Source organism: Carassius auratus, unplaced genomic scaffold (genome assembly GCF_003368295.1).
Source record: "Carassius auratus strain Wakin unplaced genomic scaffold, ASM336829v1 scaf_tig00216365, whole genome shotgun sequence".
Taxonomy (NCBI): domain Eukaryota; kingdom Metazoa; phylum Chordata; class Actinopteri; order Cypriniformes; family Cyprinidae; genus Carassius; species Carassius auratus.
In genome coordinates this window covers 120,781-132,500 of record NW_020528528.1, presented here as the reverse complement: position 1 = coordinate 132,500, position 11,720 = coordinate 120,781, and the positions used below count along the sequence as shown (strand labels likewise).

Genomic DNA, 11,720 nt, shown 5'->3' with positions numbered 1-11,720 from the left:
GGAAGCCGATAAGATCGGGCCTCACTCGGGGAATATTCATCCTTTCATCCTCATTAGACCTCCTGCAGTAGTTCACCAGAGGACACCAGCTCTTAACTCTCATCACGAACACTTCTGAACGGACTACAATGACGCACGACGCGGAGATGATCCCCGAGGTTTCCGCCGCAGCGGGCTTCGTGTGCAGACTGTTGCGGAGCCGAGGACGCCTGAGTGACGCGCAGCTGCACGTGTTCAGAGACGGTCTCGCGCAGGCGCTCTCAGGTACTGGAACATAGACTTTCGCATAGATGTGATCCTGGAGCACTCCACCAGTCATAAGAGTCACTTTTATTATTATTGACATTAATATATCGTCTGAGAGCTGAATAAATCATCTCTCCATTGTTGTCTGGTTTGTTAGGAGGACAAAAGTTGTCTGAGATACAATTTTTTGAAAATCTGAGGGAGCAAAAAAATCGAAATCTTGAGAAAATCATCTTTTAAAGTTGTTCAAATGAATTCTTTGGAATGCATATTACTAATCAAACTATGTTTTGATTAGTGGTTTACTAAATATCTTAATATCCTAATGATTTTTGGCATAAAGGAAAAATTTATAATTGACTCCAATGTATTGTTGGCTATTGCTACAAATGTCCTCATGCTACTCCCCTCTTGTGCTCCAGGGTCACATGTAAAAACACTTTAACATTGATACAATCATCATATACTCGTAGTACATCTAACATCGTAGGATTAGGATGTTAACGAGTGTTTATTCCTCTCCAGAACACTACCAGCACCACTGGTTCCCCGACAGGCCACAGAAGGGATCTGGATACCGCTGTATACGCATCAATCACGAGATGGACCCTCTGATTGGCCGAGCGGCCGGTCACATTGGACTGACGAGCGGGCAGCTGTTCTCACTCCTGCCGCGTGAGCTGACGCTGTGGGTCGACCCGTACGAAGTGTCCTACCGCATCGGCGAGGACGGCTCCATCTGTGTACTCTACGAGGCGGAGCCACCGGTCTCAGGCCACGCCCCCTCAGCATACGACCACACGGCGAACTGCAAAAACCGCTTCATGATGAGTGGCCGAACGAGTCCACCGAAAAACTACCTAATGATGGTGTCCAGCTGAACACGCGACTGAACGACCAACTGACCAACCGCCGAGAGTTTACCATTCCCACGACTTCACATCCTTTATTTAAGATGAACATTAAAGCACTGGTTGTTACGCGACTGGACGACTGCCTCGAGAGAGATTTCGGCACTGTGACTCTCTTGTTTGTACGTGTTTCCACTGGTGCTCGCGCACTGTTTTAGTGCAATTACGATAATACCTCACGACTCTCACGAGAATGTAAAGCAATTAAGGGCCTGAAACGTACTTTGCGCAAACATTTGTTTTTCTGTACAAAGGTTCTCTTCAAAGTCGACCATGATGATTAACTAATTTGCGTTTTGTATGGCGCCACCTGTGGTGACTTGGAGAATGCAACGTGTTTACCTTCAGTACGTTTCAGGTCTAAAAGGCACCGGTGATGGTGCTTCATAATTTCTGCAGGAGCTGCTAACGAAAGATGTATACGTAAAATATACTTTTATAATTATGAACCAACTCCCATAATCCCCTCTGCCTTAACCCCAGCACCACCGCTCTCTTAATAAACGCCACTGCCTGACTCTTTAAGTCTTACTGTGCAATATTCAGGTGAAGTCCTCAGGTGATGTCCTGAAACGAGTCGTGTGGACTGGAGGCTCCACTGCTGGCGTCTCTGGGGAAGGGATCGTGTTTTCCCAGGATGCTTTGCAGGTGTTGGTTGGTTTGGGGCAGGAGTGTGAGCAGAGACTCTCGTCTGTAGCATCTCGCGGGCTGCTGAGCAGCTCGTCTACTGTTTTAGATGTAGTTTGTAAGCTATTTCAGAGCAGAGTTGCTTTTAATGTACTTTATTTTTTAAATGCATTTGTGCAGATCTATAGCTGTACAGTTGATTTTTATTACAATAAACCTTTTATGAGTTAAACCCTCCTCTCTGGTCTGATGTGTTGTAATGAAGTGTCATATCTCCGATCTCTTCTTGAAAACACCCATGGTTGGCGTTCGGTGGGTGTTATCTGGATGTGTCTGGGCTTGTTTTTCTCCTACACACACTGACAGACTCCGACTACATTAAGGCATCATAGGATCAACTGACATGAAAGTTAAAATCATGCTTCCTTCTAAAAAAAACAATTAACTAATGGTTTGTCAATTGGCAGCATTACATGCAATACTGTATCATACTTCGAAATGCCTCTCATGTTAATCTCAAACGTTACTTTATGTATGCAGTATGATATAGATTTCATGCTCATTTTATTCAAATTAGTTTCTGTATTTAGATCTGCAACTATCCTATATAAAGTAGTTTTGCTGTGCTTATGACAACAAAGAGATCGAAAAACCACCAAATTGTGCTTTAAACATGATAAATGACTCTTAAATAGACTTGTACTCAACTAAGTTAAGTTGTTTGCTTATCAGAAATACGGGTGTTAAATTATTGGGATGAGATAAATATTTCTTGTACAATGAGATTAAAATTGAGCTATTAGAATTGGTTGTGAGTCACATTTAGCAACATGCTAACATCAAACTCTTTTGAAATCAATTATGAGCAACAAGTTACCGTCATAGTATTGCACTGAATGAAATTTTATAATTATATTAGGCTAGTGGAATTAGTGAGTTGTCATGCTATGAGTAACTGGGGAGATAATAATATACTAGTTAACAGAATAAATGGAACTGATCTGTTACACTTGCTGAGAAAAAGGTTATTAAATTAGTTACTTATGAAAGTGTTAACGTTTGACAAGGGGGTTACATCTGAATATTTCTTTACACATACAGAATTTATTTATTGCATTGACTGCTCTGAAATATGAGTTTAGTACACATGCTTATTCCATAACTGTTTTATTTCCTATGTGGGTTTATGGTTTATGCTTTATTTTTCTAGATTAACTGTTTTTTCCAAGGCATTGTTTGTTAGATGCCAGTGTGGAAAAAATAGTACTCAGTAGTTGTCAACTTAGCAACAACCCTTACTACAAATGGTCTATAAAAGGCCTGTGTTATTTTTCATCAGATATATCAGGTGTTTTACATCATTCCTGTATGAGGTGTCGTTGTTAGGGTTAGTGCACTAGATATCTAAAAGAGTAGCTGTCTATGTAGTGCAGTTAAGGCTGCACTATTGTGTCCCTCTGGCTTTTTTGTTCAGTTTGTGAGCGATTACGGTCAGCACAGGATTTGGGAGGGTTTCTGTCCTGATGTCATAAAAGCACAATCGCTGCTTTAATTGAGGCTATTTTGTGAGCGAGTGTGTGTGTGTGTGTGTGTGTCAGACACAAACACACACGGGCAGATGGCCTGTTGAGCGCTAGGCTGCCCACATATGGAGATGCACACTATTGTTCAGAGACGCTGCTGACGCTTGAACACACACACACACACCGTCAGCTCAGTGGAACAGAGAGGGACACACACACACACACACACACACAGAGATTCTTTACTTACAAAGAAATGATTTGAGATTTTGTGTTCAAAGACATGAAGACGTTTCAAGTGACTCATGTGTTTCGGCTGTTGTCATTCGTTCTGTTCAGGTCTGCTTTCATGGGTCAAACCTGTTGAGCTTCCTGCATGACCTCTGACCCTTCATCTGCGGGGGTTTCTTGCCGTGTGATTGGCTAATACGTTTTAATTATATTTGTGCGTGTGTTTGTCTTTTATCCCAGGGCAGTATTCCTTTTAAACCAAAAAGTCAGTACTTGAACTCATGTTAATATCTCTGGATTTTGATGGCAGACAAATCAGAGCACAGTTCGAGACATTAAAGAGAGAAACTCAAGAGGAGATGTATGTGTGTCAGATTACTAGGCTCAGTTTTCAGAAGCTTTCAACCTTCGACTAAACATCTAACATCTGCTTATCTGTTTGTTTTGTTTTTTAGCGTGCATCTTTTATTTCTAGTAAAATATCAATTTTAAACTCACCAGGAAGTACCTTAAGTTTTAGTACTAATTAAGTTTTACTTCATTTCTATTCTTAGTTTTCTACATTTTTAGTACTATTTGGTACTAAGTTTCTAAGTTTTATCTATAATTAGTACCAAGTTTTATCTGTTCAGTAATATGTTTCTAGGTTTTATTTAAATGTATTTTTAAATTTAGCTATGTTTAGTATTAATTTTTATTTAAGTTTAGTACTAAGTTTCTACGTTTTATCTGTTTAGTACTACGTTTCTAAATTTAGCTGTTTAGTATTAAGTTTTATTTAAATTTAGTACTAAGTTTCTAAGTTTCATCTGTTTAGTACTACGTTTCTAAATTTAACTGTTTAGTATTAAGTTTTATTTAAGTTTAGTACTAAGTCTCTAAGTTTCATCTGTTTAGTACTACGTTTCTAAATTTAGCTGTTTAGTATTAAGTTTCATCTAAGTTTAGTACTAAGTCTCTAAGTTTCATCTGTTTAGTATTTGTTTCAAGGTTATCTATGTTTAGTACTAAGTTTTATCTGTTCAGTACTAAGTTTCTAAGTTTTATATCATTTCAGTACTTAGTTTCTAAGTTTTACCTCATTTCAGTACTTAGTTTCCAAGTTTTATATCATTTCAGTACTTAGTTTCAAAGTTATACCTCATTTCAGTACTTATTTTCTGTTTTACCTCATTTCAGTACTTATTTTTAAATTTTTACCTCATTTCAGTACTTAGTTTCTAAGTTTTACCTCATTTCAGTACTTAGTTTCTAAGTTTTACCTCATTTCAGTACTTAGTTTCTAAGTTTTACCTCATTTCAGTACTTAGTTTCTAAGTTTTACCTCATTTCAGTACTTATTTTCTAACTTTTAGTTCCAAGTTTTTTTCTAAGTTTGGTATTGTTTCTAATTTTTGTCTAAGTTTCATTTCTTAGTTTCTAACTAGCATTAGTAAAAAAAAGTAAAGTTTCTAAAAATGTTTGTTTTAGTTTTGTAAGTTTCTTAGTTTTAAAACTTAAGTACTAAATTTCTTCGTTGTTTTCTGATTTTCAAATGGTTTTTATGTTCATGAGCTCTAATCTAGGACAACATTTCTATCACTACGTGACCATAATATTTCTTAATCTGAAAAAAAGATTTAATTTGATATTTCATTATATGTTCAATCACATTTCGTTGTTTAAAGAGTCTCATTTGCTTCAGCTGTCCTCATTTGTTCTGTTTAGGTGCAGTTGGATGTCATGATGGGGGTGAAACCTGTTGAGCTTCCTGTGTGACCTCTGACCCTTCAGCTGCATGTGATTGGCCGGTGGTCGTATCTGGGCAGATCTGAGGTCAGTTCTTGGGTTTTTACAAACTGTTTCAGAGGAAATCTGAAGAGATATCTCCTAATCTGATGGTGGGCTGGCGGTTGGTGTTAAGGCGGGGGGTTTAGGGACATTTGGTTAGTTTTTTAATCCCTGAAACACTGTGACCTTCATTTGCAGACACGAGACAAAGAAAACACGCACACAGTGAGCTGTTCTCTGATTATTTTGCTAGTTATTATAAAGCTGATTGTTAATCTGATCAGGAGTTAGTCCGCATTAAACACACACACAAGTGAACTTTGCATGTTATTTTATGGACACAACTGATATGGACCTGATTTGATCTACTGTAAAATCACAATCGCCTTTGAACCATAATTCTCAATAACTGGTGCAGATTGGATATTTTGTATCTTGTGGACAATATTTTTCTCTAAAAAGGGATCTTGGGATTTTTTTTTTCTTCTTCAAAACAAGATGAACTTAAGCTTGATGAAGTCAGTAAACATTTAAATGTCATGAAATACTGACAAAGCCAAACTGTGAGAGAAACTCACTTTGGTCTGACCATACTCTACATAATAAAAAACTTTCATGATGTCACTTCCTTATAATGAAAGCTGGGAAAAACCATGGCAGAAAGTGAGGAACAAAGACTAAAACACACGTATTTCACCAACTATATTTTTTGTGTCCATTTTCTATTCTCAATTAAAAAAAACATTTAGTTAATCAAAGCAACATTGCAAGAAAAGATGGATAGTATGTGTGCATGTCTGTCTGCTGGGTGTTTGGATGTGTGTTTGTGAGTGTGTGTGCGTGTGGCATTTCCCCCTTCGCACCCGTGTTTCTGGATCAGAGAGCAGCACACAGATGATTTGCAAATCAAACCTGTTCAGCTGAATGCTCCTGGAGTTTCACAAACATCATTCATGAAGCCCAGCGTCCTGTGGGCGTGTGAACGACAGCCATTCACTGTGTGTGTGTGTGTGTGTGTGTGTGTGTAATGCATCACAAAAGAGTCTCAGACGGGTGGAGGAAGGGTGTTACACACACACTGTTGAAACTGTCTGCTAGATCTGTGATGTTTCAACTATAATCCCTCAGCAGAAATAAATGAGTCACTAGTCATCCTCCAGTAAAGTATACGACTGATGCATAGTTCAGATCATTTAATGAGAAGTGTTTGAGTTTATATTAGGATCGAAGACTTTTAATTGCAGACAAATCGGAGCACAGTTAGAGACATTTTTATGTTTATATTTTATCCTTTTCCTTATGTAACAACATTATTAAATAAGATAGCAAAACAGTCTCACAAGGAAGTGTCTTAGTTTAAGTACAAGGTTTATATATTTTTCCCCCCAAGGTTATGTTACTAAGTTCATATGGGTTTTTTTCTGCTAAAATGTATACATTTTAGTACTAAGTGACAGATTTTTCTGAATATTGAAAATTGTAGTGCTTAGTTGTTTTTTCATACGTTTTGATACAAAGTTCCTGTTTTTTTTTTTCTCTGAGTTCTTATATTCTTCTTCTAAAATTTCTAAGATTTAATACTAAGTTTCTTCAAAGTTTAAGTACTAAGTTAAAAAAAAATAATTACAAACAAGTTTATGTTTTTTTTTAAGTTTTGGTATTAAGTTCTGTTGTTTTTTGTTTGTTTTTTTCTTCTAAATTTTAGTAATAAGTTCCTGATTTTTCACATGTTAGTGCTACGTTTTTATGTTTTTCCCCCTAAGGTCCAAGTTTTTTCAATTAATTAATTTTTTCCACAAATTTCATTGTTTTAGTAGGCTACTAATTTACAGATTTTTCTAAATCTTCGTAACTTTAGCGTGTAGTTTATATTTCTTTCCCTAAGTTTTGGTAAAAAGCTACTTTGTTTTTTCTACATTTTCTAAGTTTTAGATTTATAAGTTTCTAATAACTAATTTAGGACTAATTTCTTGATCTTTCAAAGCTTTCTTAATTTTAGTACAAAGTTTGTTTGCTCAGATTTGGTAATAAGTTTCTGTTGTTGTTTTTTCCCCCAAAGTTTTACTTCTAAGTATTTGGTATTATTTAATGTGTCTGTTTTTATAGATGTGTTGACATTGTTTGTAAACCCAAACCTAAGACAAATCTCTGTCACTGTGATAGACCAAATCTGAATTGAAATCTGAATTGAAATCACAAAAGAAAAGTTGACCGCATGGAGATTTAGTTTTAGTAAAAACGTTCCTTTCGACCTGTTAATTCGCTGTTGAGGATCCACTGTGGAAAGAGTGCAGGAAACAAAACAAACCCTGCTGAGAAAGGTGAAGTGGCGTGAGCAGATTTAGTGTTGTGAGAGTTTGTAAAGTGATTTAGTCGTGTTGACGTGTTTGGCAGCTGTTGGCCCAAGCCTCACAGAGTCTCATTGTCCTTAAGTTCCCGGGAAACTAAACCAGCAGCTGTCGCTCGACAGACACACACACACCACCCCCATATCCTCAAACAACCAAAACAAACCCCCATCACAGTCCAAACAATCCCTCAGCTGGGGCTCAGCACAGCAAGCCAGGACACGTTAACCCTTCACACACCCAGGATCTCTACAGTTTCTCCTAGTCAACTCAGACTTACTTATATACTGCTTTATTCAATACAGATTTTTGTCAAAGTAGCTTTACAGTATTAACCAAGAAAAAGGTGCAATAATAATAATAATGCAAGAGGACGTTAGCTAAAGTCAGTTCATCATTGAATTCGACCAACTCAGTATCTGTGCTATCAAATCAATAATATTGGGAGAAATTAAGTGTCCTCAACTAAGCAAGCTAAAGCGACAAGGAACCGAAACCAATCCTACAGCAATGAGATCAAACGCAAAACAAATGACCAAGAAAAAGTCCAGAGGAAGACCCTATCATCTCTGATATACTGACTGTGTGAAACTCAGCTCAGATTCAACTCTACACAACAAAATATCTAAATTAAGTCGATATGAGCGCAGAAATGTCTCCTCAAAATATCTGCGCTACTCTCTCTATGTTACTGTTGACTATAAGTTTTAATACTTAAGTTTCAATGTATTTTCAGTTAGTTGCCAATGTTGCATTATTTATTTTAGTTTTAGTCATTTAGTGTGCCTTTGTCATTTTTTATGTATATTTCTATTAGCTTTTTTTATATTTCTTTTTCAGATTTAATACTCTATAATACTTCAATTTGTTTTAGCCAAGGCAATGTGTTAAGTTTTTTTTTTTTTTTATCTATTATCGCATTTTATGTATTATTTATTTAAACAGTTAAAATTAGTAAAACTGGACTTGCAACAAAATTTTATGGAAAACGCAAATTATAAATATTAATGCTAATAAGAAATAACAAATAAGTAAAAGTTAATAATAACATACTGAACTAATAGTAAAAGTAATACATCAGTGTTTTAGGTTCAGTTTATAGCCCTTTAGAGTTTAAATGTTTGACCATTACTGACTCGTGAAGTTAAACTGAGCAAACTAACATCTGAGACTCTAGAGGTAAAAGTTTACTGGTGTATCTGATCCCCGGTCGTGACAGGAAGAGATCAGGGCAGAATTCAGAGCATTTCCTGTCTCTGTAGCTTGTGTTTTCAAACACAGTGTGTCCTGAAAGAGCCGAACGACTAAACTCACACAGATTTAGAGGAACTCAGCGCTTCACACAACCCTGACGAACTACTACAGCGTACTACAGCACACACACACACAGTGTCGGTCCAGCACATACTGTTCCAGAGAAGAGATTTGGCAGTAATTTGAGTTTATTGTGACACCCAAACACACTCCACCCTCATCAGCTCACGTAAGAAAACCTGACACCAACACACGGTTGAGTGTGTGTACTTAGTCAGGGTGTGTCCTCGGTTTAACTTCCTCTCCTGCACACACACACACACACACACACACACACTGATGTTTCCAGTCAGTATTTAGAAGGAAACCCCAAAACCGCTGTTTTTCCTGCGCCCCATCGTCACCGGCTGACGTCACAGCAGCTCAGCCAATCAGAGACTGTTGTCGAGGAAGAACTGAGAACGCGTGTGTGTGTGTGTGTGTGTGTGTGTGAGAACTGCTGTAAAGCACGGAAATACATCCAATTCAACACAAATTCACATTCGGTGTCTATATGACAGGAAATGTAATGGAAAACATCTTTAAAAAGACACAGTAAAGAAGCTGTTAAATATATCTCAGTATGTATTACTTAAAAATTAGGCAAAGCATTTTAAAATGCAAAATAAACAAAGTGTTTGGGTAGATTGTAGTCATTAACTTAATGATTAGATCTCGGTGGTAGATCCTCGTTCAGGTGTGTAAATGTGTAAATCTGTGTGTTATTCTCTGAGGATCTGTTAGTGTAAGCACGTATAGTACAGTTTAGAGATCATATGATGATAAACTGTAGTTTGAGCTCAGATCACACAGAGAGAGAGAGTAAACATACTGACCTCTGCTGGACACTACGATAACATTCATTCATGTCCATTTCTTTTCTATCTTTGAATGCTAGGAGGTTAAAAACCGTGTTAAGTGTAAAGCTGTTTTTTATTTTGCAAGGAACAAAAGGTGAACTGTGTTTTCTTACAAGAGAAAGTTCTGGAGAGTTCAAAGACAACAGGGGATCAAAAAGAAATCTGGGTTTTCTATTCTAACCTTTATAAATCTAATTACAAAAGAGCTGAGTGTGATTATTTATGATTATAAGAAATAAAATACATAAACTGAATGAAGAAGATCAATTCTTAATTGATGATGAGTTGACCTTAGAGGAATCAGATGTAGCTTTAAAACAGACAAATAATAATAAATCACCAGCTGTAGATGGATTAACTACTGAATACTTTAAACATTTTTGAAAAGATATTCAGAAATTATTATATAATGCATTCAGGAAGCAAGCGTATCACCTGATATGAAAACAGGTTTGATAACCTTGCTACCTGAACCCAATGAACAGTTGCTATTATTAGATAATTGGAGACCTATAGCTTTATGATGTACAGATGATAAATGACTTGCTCTTGTGTTTGCTAATCATCTCAAACAGGTTCTTGTGAGACTTGTAGAGGAGTATCAGTCATCATTCATGAAGGAAAGATATATTCAGACCATATCAGACTAATCCTGGATATGATCACTATCAGTCACTGTCATTATCAAAGACTCTTTCGATACGGTGGAGCATGAGTTACACTCAGGATCTCTGGGTTTGGGGGTTTAGCAAGGGTATTACAATGTTTTATAACAATATTTATAGTTTTTCTAGGATTATAGGACTTTCGAAACGCATGTCATTGATGTTAAACATTATTATTACAATGGGTTAATATCATTAATATGTAATATTTAAAGAATATAGATATATATAGACATTTATGTATGATGGAGATGTGACTGGAAAAGTGTATATTTTGTCATATGCAAGTTATTGTTTCCTATTTGAGTTTGTAAATTGATATTGTTCTAAAAAACAAAACAAAAAATAGTAGTATATGTGTAGACTGTAGTCATTAACTTAATGATTAGATCTCGATGGTAGGTCCTCGTTCAGGTGTGTCAATCTGTGTGTTATTCTCTGAGGATCTGTTAGTGTAAGCACACTGTACAGTTTAGAGATCATATAATGATAAACTGTAGTTTGAGCTCCGATCACACACACACACAGAGAGAGAGAGAGAGAGAGAGAGAGAGAGAGAGAGAGAGAGAGAGAGAGAGAGAGTAGAGTAAAGATACTGACCTCTGCTGGACACTTCACAGTACTGCAGCCGCTAACGAGAGGTAAATAAAGTGTGTTCGGAAGAGTAATAGAAATGTTGTTTGTTCTGAGATCCACTATATTACATGGTTAATTAACATCTGTGCTGTTCTTGTCACTGGTTTAGACTCTAGACCGTTCCCAACTAATAAATGATAGTGGATCATTGATGAATTATTCCTGAACACTTTTTTCTGTTCCAGTTCCCCAAGAGAGTTTGCAGTTGTTCTGGACGCCATCCCATCTGGTATCAGACCTGGACCTGAAGCTGACCTCAGCTGGTAAATCATGTTTCACAACCACAACGAGGAACAATAATGGTAATATTCGCTCTTTATTCCAGAAAGATGTCACCAGCACACCTACTGTTGTTCCTTATTGGTCTAACTTTGTTTACAACCTGAACTGAGGGAATATATGGACACTTCCTTACGAATAAAGTTAGAGAAGTCTCTTTCAGCTTCATACATGGGTATTATCCTGCTAACGACTTCTACCTCAGAGGAGAAATGCATCACAAACGGGTTTAGGACTCAGACTCTACAGATTCGTTATTCTCCCAGATTCTGGTTTTCATCGCGTCTCTCTTAGGAAGAGTAATTATAACTAAATAAAAAACACATTTGAC

At 36.8% G+C, this 11,720-nt stretch overlaps 1 protein-coding gene across 1 annotated transcript in view; it reads left to right on the top strand.

Moving 5' to 3' along the window:
* Window positions 1–2,021, top strand: part of LOC113097684 (protein BTG2) — a 2,067-nt gene extending 46 nt beyond the window's left edge. Inside the window, exons 1-2 of the mRNA XM_026262946.1 lie at window positions 1–264; window positions 772–2,021. The exon at window positions 1–264 is cut by the window's left edge and continues 46 nt beyond it. Of these exons, the coding sequence (XP_026118731.1) occupies window positions 129–264; window positions 772–1,127 (492 nt within the window). The 5' untranslated portion in view covers window positions 1–128 and the 3' untranslated portion in view covers window positions 1,128–2,021. The remainder of the gene's footprint in view (window positions 265–771) is intronic.
* Window positions 2,022–11,720: the final 9,699 nt, after the last annotated feature.